The following is a 16299-nucleotide window of genomic DNA, read 5'->3' on the forward strand; positions in this document are numbered from 1 at the left end:
ATTGATGAAGGATTAGTCACAAAATAATTCAAATAATATTGTAGTGAGAAAAAGAATACCGTTACATGTCAATTGAGAAAAAATCCAAACACATAACCCGAAAATAACATCAGCTTGCGATGCGAATAGGAATTTAGGTACGAGTATGCAATGCAAAGGGAGCTCGATAGCCAAAGCGTAAGCGGTACAAACACACGATAGTATCGAGATCAAATCTCGTCTGACCCTCCCCTGTACGCAGAACTGACTATCCAGCTACGAGAAATTCCAAGTTATAGAAAGTCATAAGTCGGCAATCAAAATGTAAAAATAACTATTTTACATAAATATGCTTGTTTCATTCAATTAAACTTTAATTTAAAGTAAGGTAAGTGCATCTATTGCAAACACGATTACACTTGATCTTAAAAAGTTGGTGCTCTGACAAAAGATGTGATGAAAAAATTGGTGAAAATCGGGGATGGAAAACCTGCATGCTACATAAAATCCTTACTCGATCTATCGGAACACACTTTTGTATTGTCCTCCTATTGGCCAAAGATCTGCATTTTCATTGACGGGAATTCCGCAATGTGAAAGAATCCAAATGGGCGATATTCTGAACAATTTTCCAAACAAAGAGCTTGAGACGTTTAGTATCCTTAAAATTCATTCATCAGTGTTCATTCGGGGGCTTTACGGGTCACTCCCGACACCGCTTCAAGGGACATTGTATGAGTTGATTTCATACAGCCCAAAGCGATTCTTTAGATATCAAACTTAAGATTCTCTAAGTTGTTTGCTCTATTATATTCAACGTTATAGAAAAAGGAACAGATCATCATTTGGGTTTTTTTCGGGGGGAAACTCAATACCTAGGTTGTTGGACCACTCTTCTAATTTTTTAAGAGTAGTTTGCTAAGATCTTTGGAGATTTGCAATGGTGTTACTTGGAACTTAAATTAAACCGTTTTCAGCTAATTGTTTTAAGTTACAGTTATCAATGTCATTGTTTAAGAAGCGGTTTCAATTGTTTTAAGACGCGGGGCATGTATCAATGTCATTGACGTAAAAGTTGTACAAAAGGGGGCTCAAGCAGGACCCTTGCGGAAGTCCAAAATAACTGGTCCTTCGAATATTCAAATGACTATTATTGAAATTCATACTTTTCATTGAAAGGAAATCAAACAGATAATTGTTTAACCTTCGGCTCAGGCCTGCGTACTGTAGTTTTTGACTCAGTATATTTACAGATACTGAGTCAAAAGCCCCTTTTATCTCGAGAAATACTGAAGCTGTCATTTCTCTGCGATCATGAGCTAACTCTATTTCCGAAACGAGCAACGTAAAACAATCATTAGTACCCTTGCTTTTGCGAAAACCATATTGGGCATCAGATAGCAGACCGTTTGATTCGAGCCAGCTGCTCAGATGAAAAAGGATAATTTTTTCCATTAACTTTCGTAAGCAGGAAAGCATCGACATGGGACGAAACGATCCATGCTCTGATGCCGGTTTGCCAGGTTTCAAGATGATGAGTACTTTCACCTCTCTCCATTCTAGTGGGACAGTGTTGCTTTCCAACATAATGTTGTAAAAGCGGAGCAGCCATTTCTTCGCCAGGTCTTTTAGATTATAGAGCAATTTGATCCTTATTTGGTCCAGTCCTGGAAATGAATTGTTACTAGAATGGAGGCCAAGGGAGATCTCTACCATGGTAAAAGGTGAGTCCATAGAAGGGTCACTACCAGGCGCATCTTGTTCAAATGGCTGCGCTTGTGCAAAATCTGGGCAGAAATTCTGAGAGAATGGTGTCAGATAGTCGCTTGAAAAGTTTTCGCTCTCATTAGTGCATGTGCTGTTTCGCATCCTTCTTGCCATGCTTCAAAGCGAGGTAACGATTTTAACGATTTGATTTGATTTTTTTTATTTGAATAACGATTTTGAGCGGCTCAAGTTATTGATGTATTTGTGAAAATAACCTTTCTTTTTGGTTTCAAGCAAGTTTTTACACTTTTTCTCCAGATCCCTGTACTGATCGTAAAAGGAAGAGGAGCTAGTGTTTTTGTAGAGGCGAAGGGTTCTCCTCTTCGCTGTAAATTTCGCTAGACATTCTCGGACGTACCAAGAAGGCTGGGAGGACGTGAGTATCTGAGACTACTACTACCATGGCGTCAGTAGTGTAGACAGAAAGGACCTTTTTGAGCAGCGAAATTCACATGACTGAAATTTTTTTCATGGTCGTAATAAATTTAACAAAATATTTTGTATTCATTTGAAACATTAAACTAATTGAATTCATTTGAAACATTAAAATGAATTGTTTCAGTGCTATTAGAATTCATTATATTATCGGAACAATGTGTTCAGTATGGCAGCTTCGATTCTGGTTGTGTGAGATACGGCCGATCAGCATTTAGATACGACAGAAAGAAATTTCAGTGCAAGCAGATGTCAAATATCACCAGCATGTTCTTTCCTGTCTCTTTCTGGGAATCAATCCGGCGAAGGTCATTGACACACTCTTTCGTTATGTTTTTCGCTAGCCTGTTTCTTCTTCTTCTTCTTCTTTGCGAAATGGGATGTGGCCTTCTATATTTGAATACTCCAAAGAGTCACTTTTAATATATTCAAAGAATGACCACTTCTTTAGAGGCTCGACTATCCAGAGTCACATGCCTTACAGTGAAATACACTGGATACAACCGTCTACGTCGAGCAGCAACGATTGTATGCGCTAACCTGCTGGCGCATATGATTGTATGCTTGTTCGCTGTCGCGCAAGGCTGGTTTATTGTTTTTATTTTGCATTCGCGGTTTTGATTTTGCATTCGTGCTCGCGTTCCAGCCTGCCATCTCTATCGCACAGCCGCTCTTGCTTTCCTGCGTGATCACTCTCGCACAGCGTCACGTGAAACGTCACCCATAGGAATGTTTCAATTTAGAAAGAAGCTAGATAGAAGATAACGTTTATATATAGAAGATAGATTGAAACTAGGTAAAATTTGACCCGGTTTCAGGCTTGCGTGTCTTCGTGATGACGCAAGCTTTTCTGTGTCTGAAAAGTGAAGCACACAGCATGGTACGGTAGGTTTCACACTGGTGTGTTGATACAGGAACCGTATAGCACGGAAAAACATGAAAAATATTGATAAAAGAGGAATGTTATTACTGTGGATTGACTCCATAAGGATGATCGTTTTTTTTTGTTTTAGAAGAAGTGTGGGGCTCAACCCCACCAAAACTCTTCTGTCAGCGAAACACTGTTACAAACGAACGCACAACCTAAAAGGTGCGTTTCACCAATATGTCATGATCCTACGGTATAGAACGAAGAGATACCATGTTATTTGTGAGCTCATTCATATTGATTTTTCGATTATATGGCTAACCGTATCAGATTGAGTAAGATCGTTCAATCACCAACAAGCTCTCGGTACACCACATTTTTGATTTCAACACCGTCATGATCCTTGTTCTCTGAGTTCTCTGAGTTTTTATATAAAAATTCGCAAAGTTTACCTTGTTGATGGGAAAGGTGAAAAATATTGTCCTTTTAGGTATATAACAATACGTAATTTAAGACATCGCATATTCTCATAGATAAGTTTGATTATCACGGTTAATTTGTAGCATGGAATACCTTGAAAACAATTTAAGATAAAAATAGGCTCATTGTGATATGGTACCTATTCTAGACCCTTAAGATAACATAATTTGTATTTAGGAATGTCTCATGTTAGTTATCAACTAGGCGCCTCCACCCCAAATTTAGCTACAAAAAAAGCATGTGGTAAGCGCGGCTGGATCTTATTAACATATATTTTATCTGAAAATATGCCTTTTTCAAGCATTTTTTTAAATTAATTACCAAAGTTGAAAAAGCTCATTTTTTACATTTTTCGGACATATTTTGAAAAAATCTCATATTTAGATTCATTGATAACATATCTTGACTCAATCATACGAAACAATACATAAAATCCTTTAAAATTATATACGTAACATATTTGTGTGACAAAAAATAATGATGTTCTCGGTATGGAAAAATGTACCATCAGAAGGACGTTTTTGAAGCATTTTGGACAACTTTTTTGACTTTGGAGCATTTTATCCTAGCAACCAGATTTTTAAAGTTCTCTTTTTCGAAATTTTCTTAATTAACATGTTTTTTGTCGAGTGGTTTATAAATCACAACAATCGGAGATGGTCGATTTTATGCCTTTTTGACCGCGCCCGCTCCAACGTGCTGGTCAGGAAAGGGGCCAGGAAGTTATTGGGACAGTCTGTAAAATTGTCTACTGATGTTGTGATTGTGCTATACTCTGAACGCTGTTTCTCATTCAGCATAGGCCGAAACGGTCAGAACGGTCGAAAGCATATATAAGCAGACGTTCTCGAATGTGCACGCAGTCTCCGAGTTGTGGCATATCAAGGAAAGTCGAAAGATTTTTCGATGGTGTTGTCCCGCGCAGATATTTGTCAATGATCTATAATGCTTGAAGCTGTTCCATGTCCCGCAAAATCTGATTTTGGTCAAATTCTTCCTCAGTGTATCGTTCTCTATTATTTCGATTTTCGTCCTTGCAAATGTGATCTGCGTAAGCATTGCAAAGCCACCGAGATTGTTAGGGTAGCCCTTTCGAGAGGATGAAAGCGAAAATGTGTCTGACCTGGGCAGACATCCGGAATGAAACAGCTTCTCATTATCCTGTAGCAGTCCTGCTGATTTAGCAGCCTACAAGCAGACTGGCAGTGTTGAATTGCTCCTGCTCTGTTTTTCGGTGAAGCCAAATGGCTTCAGTTGGAGGGACCTCAAGGCCAAGGCAAGAATTCATTATTGTCCTTTTCCGGGAGTCCACGAAGAACCGCTGTTAAGGACTAATCACCCCTCCTGTGGTGCGTGTAATAATCCACACAAGCAGCTTGTAGATATGTTAGGAGGGTCTTATTGAAAGCCTTTTGCTTCACATGCAGTTTGAATCCCATTCCTATGGACTAAAATTCCAGTCCCGGGATGTCGGTCAAATCAGCTCGGAGCTGATTTAAGTTTTTACCGTTATCGGTGATAAAAAACCAGCTAGGCACAGTGTAGGACGCGCTTTCGGGCGCGAATTTAGCTCCAAGAGCAGATTTTTTGGTGATTTAGAGGCTTGGCTTCACGCCCACTACCATCCCGTTATTGCTGTCTTCTTCTGATGTGCCGTTTTGGAGCGAGTTTTTGCGGCGTTTATCCATGAGCGCGACGATCGCTGAATCGGTGCTCTCATTGGTTGGAGGAAGAGAACACTTCCTCTTTTTCTTCCTCCCACTCATCTTGCACGATGAGCGGATCTCTTGTTTAACACAGTTCACTAGTCAGTCACTATGATCACTGAACACGGCTGTTCGGGTCGGATGCTGGATGCTGACCTAATCTCGAACATTACTTCGCGATGGAGCTATGTTCATTCCGAAGGTCTAGCCAACTTCACCGTACGGATGTGTAAGCAGTATAATATCCTGCGGCTGATCGTCTGTATTGTTGTGCATAAAAATTCCTCCAATCTAGTCGGTGGCTGGTCGGTTATAGCGATGATCGTCGCCAGGCAGCGTTGCATGAATACGAAGTTGCAGATTGTCATCATGCGATAAACACTCATACGCATCGCGGAAACACTCATACGCATAGCGGAGCTCAAGTCGTGGCAATACAACTTGACAAAGATCGAATTATATGCCGAGAGATTTGCAAGACCTCCGATCCGATGACAAAGGGCACCCTGGATATGATAATTATATGTGCCTCTACCACTTATGACACTCTCATCATGGTGTACACGATCATTTTCCCATACTGATGCGTCCATAGCTGAATACTTGAAGTAGTTTTGATGGTAGCTCAGCAAATGATAGGCGAGAAATTAGCCCACTGTTGCAGCAAAGTGAAGGTGTTTCCTCTGACCATTTAAATGATGCACAACAGCAACGATTGTCGAGGGACCAAACGAAGGTTTTCTGGCCGATCCTGAAGGTCTACATAGTGGTAAATGAGTCCTGCCTTCAACATTCGTCCACTATAACGTTTAGTGACCCAGTGTCGCTGTTCGGCCTCGTGCCCCCGATCTTAGACGTAATGACACACCGAGATTGTGGTCTTTGCAATGCAGAATGCATGCTGAAAATTGCAATGACAGCGGCAACATCCTGCTGATCAAGAGCTCTGTTGGTCATCGGCGCGTTTAAAGCTTGATCCCGATCTCACTACACTAATATCTCCCCTAAAGCACTTTAGAGCAAGGAGGGATTGACAGGAGCCAAAGAAAATCCGCCTTTTTGTCATTCAACGGGTAAAGACTGGGAAGACGTGTGTATCTGAAACTACTACCACCAAGGCGTCAGTAGTGTAGACAGAAAGGACCTTTTTGATCAGCGAAATTCACATGAACGAAATTTCTTTCATGATCATAGAAAATTTAACAAAATATTTTGTATTCATTTGAAACATTAAACTAATATCGTCATCATCATTAATAATCGTAATATTTGGAAAATAAATTGTTTCAGTGCTGTTGGAACTCATTTTATTTAGAAATCAACATTTTTGAACATATGTCAAATTTGCAGTCTCAATATTATCGGAACAATGTGTTCGGTATGGCAGCTTCGATTCTGGTCCTGTGAGATACGGCCGATCAGCATTTAGATACGACAGAAAGAAGTTTTAGTGCAAGCAGATGTTAAATAGCAACAGCATATTCTTTCCTGTTTCTTTCTTTTCCTGTCTATTCTTTCGTGAAAGTCAATACGGCGAAGGTCATTGACACACTTTTTCGTTATGTTTTTCGCTAGCCTGTTTCTTCTTCTTCTTCTTCTTTGCAAAATGGGATTTAGCCTTCTATATTTGAATACTCCAAAGAGTCATTTTTAATATATTCAAAAATTGACCACTTCTTTAGAGGCTCGACTATCCAGAGTCATATGCCTTACAGTGAAATACACTGGATACAACCGCCCACTTCGAGCAGCAACGATTATATGCGGTAACATGCTGGCGCATATGATTGTATGCTTGTTCGCTGTCGCGCAAGGCTGGTTTATTGTTTTTATTTTGCATTCGCGGTTTTGATTTTGCATTCGGGCTCGCGTTCCAGCCTGCCATCTCTATCGCACAGTCGCTCTTGCTTTCCTGCGTGCCAACTCTCTCGTACAGCATCACCCAAAATAACGTTTATATATAGAAGATCGTTTATATATAGAAGATAACGGGTAAAGGCTCGGAAGACGTGACTATCTGAGACTACTACCACCATTGCGTCAGTAATGTAGACAGAGACGATTTTTTTTTAATTCTGGTTTTGTGAGATATGGCCGGTCAGAATTTAGATACGATAGAAAAAAATTTTGGTTCAAGCAGATGTTAAATACCCACATCTTCTTTCGTATCGCTTTCCGGCAGTCAATACGGCGAAGGTCATTGACACACTCTTTCGTTATGTTTCTCGCTAGCCTGCTTGCTCGCTCGCACTCGCGCAAGGCTCACCGCGCAGGGAATGTCCTTGCAAGGCTCTTGCGGAAAAACGCGAACTTTATATGTGGAGCACCATCTTATTGCAGTTGCACACGAACTGCACTCACACGCCGCTAATCGGTGTCTCCGTTGGTGAACTCATGGTAAGCAGCTCAAATCCACCTAGGTGACTTGTTGGCTGGCCCGCGTGAGCTTTGACATCAGTATCGGAGACATCGGAGAGTGTTCCAGGGCTGGAACAGCACACTAACACATCTACTGCGATTAGGATTGCATACCAACCGAGCGAAATGATCGATCTTGCCTCGGGCGCGGTGATCGTACGCTCCGATCAGTCAGTGGTAGCGCTTCCGAGGCGAAGGATCGAAATTTTGACGATGGTAAAACTCTTGCTTATACTCTTGGTCAGTGTGGGTGCTCTACGGGCGGAAATGGTCAACCGGACGGAAGCCTTTCGGTTGCCACCCATTTTCCTGTACGACAATTTTCGCCACTGTGAACTACAATCGTCGGTGTACTGTTACGCGCGGACGCTCCTGCGCGAGGATCAGTTCCCGGCCGACTTCGTGTTGCCGCATGTCGAAGTAAGGACATCGGTGTAGTTGGGTGATTCTTCATTTCGGTATCACATCGGAATGTTTTTGGGTGTTTCCAGAGCACGGATCGGATTGTGTACAATCATCGAGCCCATTTTCTCGAGCTGGGCGTTTGTTTGGCCGATTGTGAGAAAGAATTGGCGAGTTTGAGTGAGTCCAGCCTCGATGCACTTTTCCAGCCACGCATTCCTGTCAATTTTACCGTAAGTATGGAGCGCGAAAGACTTTTTTTTGTTTTATGCCGAACATATTTTTTCTGTTATGCCAAAAATGGCATAGTTTTATTATGTTTATGGAGTGCTAAATGTGAAGTGATATGCACGCATACATATCATAAGGTTAAAGATTCAATAACCTTATTTAGCTCATCATAGCAGCTTCTAAATACAAGATCGTTCCTTGATAAATGTGGTATAGATTAGACGTTTTATTACGCGAGCTAATCTGCAACAAAAAATGGTCGACATTTAGCTTGATCGAGACTATGCTTCTCCACGAAAAAAAAACTTTACCATTAAATAATCCCTGCTAACTATTTTGGATGCTACCCATGTCTAAGCTAAACCAATAACAATGACCAACCATCGAACCAACTTGAAAGCTGACGGCGGGTATCTATCTGATTAGCACGCCGTTTTATCACCATTGCCCAGGTGAGAGCCTGACCCAGTTCACTTGAATGTTGGCTACCTCAGGGACGCGTTCGGCTGAATAGCAGACACATTCCATTTTCCATTTTTACATTTTCAAACACCCACCGGGGGCGAAGGAGCTAACGCGTAATTATAGGCGACTCCAAATCTAATAAATCGCTTAATTCGCCGATTAGTTCGTGATTCCGAACGAGCTGTTTCCCACGATAGCAGACGACAAACGGCGCTACGAGACACTCGTGAACGTGTGCGTGAACCAGCGTCTCAGCACGCAGTACAATCTGACCGGTTATACGGCGCTCGAATACTGTCGACCTCGGCCCGAGGATCTTAACCGTGCGTTTGGTAGGTATTGGGTGATCTGTTCGAGTGCATGGTTCGAGGGTCTTAAGATGGCGCGGTTTTCTTTTCCTCCACAGACACACTGGAGCTGCTGTTTCTCGCCGTATCGGTGACACTAGTGAGTGTGCTATTCCTGTCGACTGTGTTCGATTTGTGCGGTTTTCGTCGAGGTGAGTAGCTTTAACCGTAACGTTCTAGAAGCACTTGTTCTAAGCGTGAGTTTTCCCGCCAGACAATGCGATCGTTTCCGCGTTTTCGATCGGCCGAAACTGGGCACGGTTGACCGCGGATGCCGACTCCGCCCTACATCAGGACCTGCTGTACATCGACGGGTTGCGTGTGATGATGAACCACCTTGTGATCATGCTGCACAGCATCCTGCTCTTGTGTATCGCACCACTGCAGAACTACCACTACGTGGAGCAGATGCTGAGCCACAGTCCGATGCTGGTGTACAATTCAACAAGCGTCTTCCTTGTGCAGGTGTTCTTCACCATCGGCGGGTACCTGTTGAGTGTGAACGTCCTGCGAGATGCTACTCGAGGTCGAATTGACGCTCGATACGTCGGTAACAGGCTGCTAAATCGGTTGCTTCGGTTGCTGCCCGTGTACGGCTACTTCTTGCTGTTCTCCGTCAGCTTGAACGTGCGCTTCGACGTAAATGTAGGAGGTTTCCGGTTGTTCACTGCCGAAAACGCCATCTGCCGGCAGAACTGGTGGGCGAATCTGTTCTTCGTGAACAACTTCATGTGGCCCCGTGAGCTGTGTCTCGTCCACACGTGGTACCTAGCGGCGGACTTCCAGCTGTACCTGATGGCGTTGGGATTGCTTTTGGTGGTCAACCGTTGGCCGAAGCACGTGGGTGTGGTTTTCTTTTCGGCCGTGGTGGCTTCATTCGCCATTCCGGCCTACATCACGCACCAGCACAAACTGCATCCGGTTTTGCCGATCAAGTTAAGGTATCACATTCCATTTTTTGTGCGTGATTAAAAGAATTCCAATGCGTTCTAACACACTTTTACTCCTTCGCTCTTTTGCCAACAGTGAGGCCAAATTTGTCGGCATGTACGAGCCATGGATACGGCGGATCTATTTCCCAAGCTACGCGAACACAGGATGTTACCTTTTCGGGGTCATCGCTGGGTATCTTTACCATCAAGTTCAAACGAACTATCTGCAGCTCCATCGCCATTTGGTGAGACAATATCCCCAGCCTCCACGGCTCATATAGTTTATGTTAGAACACTGCCTTTTTCGCTCGTCTTTCTACTCTAGCTTTATCGGATCATCGATAAGAGCGTGACGCCAGTCCTGTTAGCACTGAGCGTATCGTCTTGTATGTGGTATCTGTACGACATCCCCAAACCGGCTTTCTGGGTATCGCTTTATAGCGCGCTCTACCGAAACATCATCGGCATCTTCGTGGCCGTTTGCTTTCTGCGCTGCATAAATACTTCACCTGGTAAGAGAATGCCGCATCTCGATCAACTCGAATGGATCCGTTCCGTTGTACATATCTCTCGTTCCCGACAGGAATCTTCAGGACGCTGCTCAGCGCAAAGCCCTTGACCATGCTCGGGAAACTCACGTACTGCGTCTACGTCCTGCATGACGTCGCGATGCGCTTTGTGCTGATGAACGAGCAGGCTGATGCCGTCATCGGGTTGGGTATATTTGTAAGGTACATGTATTTCATGAACGTGGTCGCGTTTGCCGGTGGGTTGGTGGTGTTTCTTACCATCGACCAGCCTATGATGCAGCTCTTCAAACCAGCCATCAACCGACTGTGGCCGGTGGGAGTCAAATCGAAGCACCATTAACTTCAAGGAAGATTGAGTTTACCGTACTGCAGGATCAGTATTTCATTATGAAGGATAACGTTGCACAGTGGGCACTCCCATACAAATGCTGGGATAAAAGTCTAGCACCATTATTTAACGAAGAATATGATTGAAACGTACAATTTGGTATTACTGAAGACGATATCTGACAAATTTTTGTAATTTTTGCACTTTTGCACATCGAAAATTCCCAAAAAAAAGCTTTTTTTTCATGTATTCTTACGCCTGTCTGCATGCAATTGTAAAACTTTTCGTTTTACGTTTTTTCACTTTTGATGAAGGATTAGTCACAAAATAATTCAAATAATAGAGTAGTGAGAAAAAGTATACCGTTACATGTCAATTGAGAAAAATCCAAACACATAATCTGAAAATAACATCAACTTGCCATACGAATATGAATTGAGATGCAATTATATTATTGCAGTTCTATTAGTGTCTTTGATATCAAGGGGGGCTCGATAGCCGAAGCGTAAGCGTGCGACTTAAACAGACACGACGATAGTATCGGGATTGAATCTCATCTAAGTCTCCCCTGTACGCAGAACTGACTATCCAGCTACGAGAAATTCCAAGTCATAGAAAGCCTAGGCTATGCATAGCAAAGAAGGCCTTAACCGTACACCGGTTTACGAGCCAATCAATATTACAATCTGGTACTGATTAAACATCATTACAACTTACTATTGGGTGCGATACATTTGAAAAACTACCACTTGTTGGATCAGTTATTTATCATCGATTCAGCTGTTTCGAAGGGAGATATACCCATTGCTAGTTTTATATTACATCCAAAAATGACACTGATATCACAAATATGTATATATTGTTTCTTTGCTTTTAAATTTAAATTTAAATTATCATGTGAAAAAGAAACTATTCAATGGTCCAAATAATAAAAACATTTCTCATGATCGTAAAGCGTTGCATCACAAATGCAAAAATTTGTCATGAAAAGATTATTTGTTGTACAAGCCAACAACTCATAATATAAGCCAGCAGTCAAAATGTAAAATAAAACTATTTTACATAAATATGCTGGTTTCATTCAGTTAACCTTTCATTTGAAGTAAGGTAGGTGAATCTGCCTCAATTTGCTGATCTGATTGCAAAATTCTATATTTTGCCTTTCTTGCAAACAGGATTACAATTTAGCTTAAAAAGTTGGTGCTCTGGTTAAAGATTTGAAAAAATTGGTGAAAATTGTCGATGGAAACCCGTCGGCCCTTGAAAAATTGAGTATATGTAATTTTATAACAATGACAATAAAATAATTTTTCCAATAAAACATAAAAATATTGAAAATTTTTAAAACTGTTAACACATTTTCGACTTTGCCAGGCTGTAACTCCGAGAACATTGGACTTAGTCCCATAAGGTTTTGGAGTTATCTAAGTTAAATCTTCTAGTTTTAGAATATATTATCAATTTTACAAACACCTCAAATTTGTTTTTAAATTTTTATCCCGGCAATTGCCCAATGTGCAAAGGAAAGGTGATATAAAAGCGACACCGTATTTAACGAATAACAGCGCCTAAATGTAGGCAAATCTTTAACATTTCATCGTTTCGAATGCACTTATCTGCAGCTCTGCGATTTGTCTCATCCGTAAAGAAAAAATGAACAAAAAACATTTATTTACTGAATTGGATTTATTCGTATCAAACTCATCTATCCGCGGAGGGTAAATTCATATAAATATGGTATCGGACGTGTCGTTTGCATGTTTTTTTTTGGTTAAAGTATTCTTACGACTTCCGCACGACGTTTTTCGTGACCTGATGCACCGTTCAACCGAAGAACGAACTTCACTTTTTTTTTAATTTGAGCCGTATATATTGCACGAGCAACGAACTCGCCAGAATCGAGATTTCCAAGCTACCCCGCTACCGTTAATGCTACCTTCCCGTTGCCTACTCTCTACATCACCCTGCGGGGGGTTCAAACAAATGCTTTGAAATCTTACACATTTGACTAGCCAGCGAAAAACCGATCAGGACGGTAAAATACGCCACCGTGCCTCGATCGATGCTCGCAGCAAACAAACAAACAAAACTAGCAATGGAAAAGCAACACAAAAACACTCTACAATTTAATAACAACACGAAACAAACTATAATATTACGGGTGAATGTTTGACGGAGGAAAAAATAAGCGAACATTTCAAAACGATCACCGCGCGATCGCTTTTTTTTGACTCTTACTTGGTACGATTCGTTTCTTTCCCAAACTTATCTACACTGTGACGCTGCTTCTCTTCGGTTTCGTTCGATTTGGTTGCGAAAGTTGTGTGTTTTTGTTGATTCTAGTGAAACTCTAAACGCGCCTACCAAACGCCGCCCTAAACGAGCGTGCCCATGTTGGCTAGATCCTCCGTGAGGGTCTTCATCGCATCCTGGCACTCGGCCGAGGAAACAGCTGAATGAAACAGCTGCTTCGGACAGACCTTGTCGTCGATGTTGGTGTTGCAGTTCGTGCCCAGGTTGTTGCTACACTGGATGAACTTGTTGAGCTGGTGCACCGAGATGCCCTCCGGTGGGACGGTCATCGTGCCGTGTCCCATGCTACTCGGGACCGGTGTTAACGTTGGCCGTTGAAAGTTTCGTGGCAGTGTGTTACTCGCAATGACGATCTTCGCAGGTTCACCAGGACCTACGGGACCTGGAGCCCCTGTCGAAGGAATCTCCGCAATCGGGTACAATGGATACTGATGTATCGGGTTTCCCGGGACGTACGTCATCTGGGAAGGATGCGCTAATGCAGTGCCATTTCCATCCATCCGCAACACGGGCGTAGGCTGCGAAAAGTCCATGATGACCTGGGTATCTCCAGGTCCAGCATCCTCATGCGTGAGTGCCTCTTCTAAGCTCCGCAGTAGCTCGTTTTTCTCACGCAACACCGCGTCCGACTGGCGTAGGCCTTCATCAAGCAGCTGCAGCTCGTGCGTGTCCTGATCGATGGAGGTGTTCACCTGCGCAAGCGCCTCTTCAAGCTGCATCCGAGCCTGATCAGGAGGATCCTGATCCAGCTGGTACCGGCGCACCTTCTCGAACAGCTTTACGGCCGATTCCTCCTCACGCTGGATCTGCTTGTTCAGCGAAACGATGCGCTCCAGCAGCTTGATCTGCTCCTTCACCGAAGCATCCTCACCAGCACCGTTTCCGGTGCCATGATCCGAGTCAGCTTCGGGTGAAAAATCCATCTCAGGTGATGCCGTTGTGGTCGCTTCCGACGTGATACCACTATCGATGGCATTCGGGTCGGTATCAGCCGCTTCTGCCAACCCCTTCAGGTACGTCTCCAACAGGTAGTTCTTGCCGTGTTCGCGCTCCCTTACCCGGTGCCGCTCTTCCTCGATCATGGTGATCTGCATCTCGCGATCGCTGTAACAGAAACACGCATCATGAGCATCAATCATGCCTCTTTAGCAGGTTGCTCCAACTGAACCGTAACTTACCGCAACTTTGATAGCTGCTGCTGGATGATGTCACCTTGCTCGAGGATCAGCTTCATGAGCCGCTCGATCGACGTCTTCGACGACTTCGGATGGATGGTCTGACCGTGCGTCATCCAGGCGAAGGTTGATTTCTGCGCTCGGTGTCGCTTACGGCGCACTATTGCACTGCTGATGCTGCCCGTAGGACTTCCGCGGCCACTGTCGCGATCGCGCTCCCCGGTGGCCGTTGGTCCACCTGTTGCTCCTCCGCTAGTGCCTGCCATCGGTCCGTGGGAGCCGTCCACTCGGCGGAGAATGAATTTCACCTGTGGAGGAGAGAAAAAAAATCCCCTCAAACGGATTAGTATCCCGAGCGAGAAGCGATCAAACCCTCGCCTCGCTAGCCTTGAGCTGAAGCCGTCTAATGGAGCAGGTTGTCAGTGGAATGGGTCCCATTATCGGGTACATGTGCCATCGGGTGAGCGCTTTTAATGTACCGGAGCTCCCTCAACTTTGGCCCCAGCCCAGGGGAGGCATTTGGAATGATCTTTCGAATGATCTTTCGAGTGATCTTTTCAATGATCTTTCAAATGAGCCCGTCCCATTGGCCCTGACTAGAAGGTCGGTGATCGTTTAAAAGCACGTTAAGTAGCTCCTTAAACCCTTCAATCCACCCTTCTCGACGGCTTACCTCGGGTTGCGCTTTACCCCACGCGGTCCAAATCTGCCAGATTTTCGTCCCATTGTCGAGCACCTGCTCGACTTGGCGCCACCGTTCCGTGATGCAGTAGTCCTTCGCGTCCGATGGTGCGCCATTTCCGGTCGCTGGTTGCTGTTCCTGCTGCACCAGCACCTCGATCAAATCCCCACACGTGGTGTCATCCGTCACACCCGACACCCACCGCTGCTCGCCCTTAATCCACACCGGAATCTCATCCACCGAGCATTCGCTGCCCGTCTCACCGGTTGATGACTCATTGCCGTCGCTTTGCACCGATCCACGATCGTCCTCGTCACTGTCGGCTTCCGGTTGGTTCTTCTGGTGCGCGAGGGGTGATGGTCGGTAGCCAGGCTTTGGACTAGCTCCGGTTATCCATGCTCCTCGTTGGGCTTTCGTCCGGTGGTCGGGAAGGGCTGCTACAGCCATGGAACCACCGCTGCCACTGCCACCGTTCATGATTAAGCGATGCACGGCCACGCTACGATCGGCATGATCCAACCTCGACGGATGTGCTGCTGGAAGAGAAAAATTGGAGGAAGAGCGAGAGAGAGAGAGAAAAAAGCATACGATCAGGATGAGTGAAAATGCACGCAAAAGTACAGTGGGTCGTTGGTTTCCGCAACCGGTTCGGTGCAGATTATAGGGCACAATGGTTAGCCGAGACCATGGCTTCCGTTCGTTTGGAAAACGGTTCCTCTCCTCGAGACCAAACAGAAGGGGGAAAAAAAACAAACCCTAACGTGATGGTAATTGCCCGAAAACGAGACCCCAGGCTTATGCAACAGGTGCAATAGGTCGTCGCTTTAAACCGGAGCTACCGCTCACGATCTCGCCCGAAAACCGTCGATCGCAGGAAATCGATTCTTTCACTTGGCCTGTCCGGTCGCGGACTCTTTGCGTTTTGGGCTTAATTTTCGTTTCTTTTTTCCCGTTCGCTTATTTTCTTTGTGTGCCTTGTTTTTTTTTTTTTTTTTGACTGGTTCTCGTGCGCGAGGTGATACGCCCAGCGACCGTTTGCGTCAGCGGAAATTACGTTGCGCTGCGTTGATTGTAATTTTGCGCCGTGCGAAGCGGGACGCTCGATATTATTAACCGCTTCCGAGGCCGGCCAGAGTGGCGATAAGGCCCCCAAAAATCGTTTCGAACCACCTGACCAGGGGAGAGCCACACATATGAGGCGGTTTTCGGCTTGCAAAAGCCGTCGTCGCGGCGTCTCGTCA

At 44.2% G+C, this 16299-nt stretch overlaps 2 protein-coding genes across 2 annotated transcripts; one reads left to right on the plus strand and one right to left on the minus strand.

The window, feature by feature from the left end:
* Window positions 1-1668: 1668 nt before the first annotated feature.
* On the plus strand, window positions 1669-10900 carry LOC128725953 (nose resistant to fluoxetine protein 6-like). Its single transcript, XM_053819729.1, has 8 exons — window positions 1669-1703; window positions 7899-8073; window positions 8915-9083; window positions 9158-9250; window positions 9313-10039; window positions 10125-10275; window positions 10356-10542; window positions 10614-10900. Exons 1-8 carry the CDS (start codon window positions 1669-1671, stop codon window positions 10898-10900), a joined length of 1824 nt encoding a protein of 607 aa, XP_053675704.1.
* Window positions 10901-13263: 2363 nt separating this feature from the next.
* LOC128720375 (ras association domain-containing protein 10) lies at window positions 13264-15535 on the minus strand. The gene is made up of 3 exons (XM_053814043.1): window positions 15050-15535; window positions 14380-14684; window positions 13264-14305 (listed from the first exon to the last, which is right to left on the minus strand). The coding sequence occupies exons 1-3, from the start codon at window positions 15533-15535 to the stop codon at window positions 13264-13266; spliced, it is 1833 nt and encodes a 610-aa protein (XP_053670018.1).
* Window positions 15536-16299: the final 764 nt, after the last annotated feature.

This window comes from Anopheles nili, chromosome 2, assembly GCF_943737925.1.
Source record: "Anopheles nili chromosome 2, idAnoNiliSN_F5_01, whole genome shotgun sequence".
Classification (NCBI taxonomy): Eukaryota; Metazoa; Arthropoda; class Insecta; order Diptera; family Culicidae; genus Anopheles; species Anopheles nili.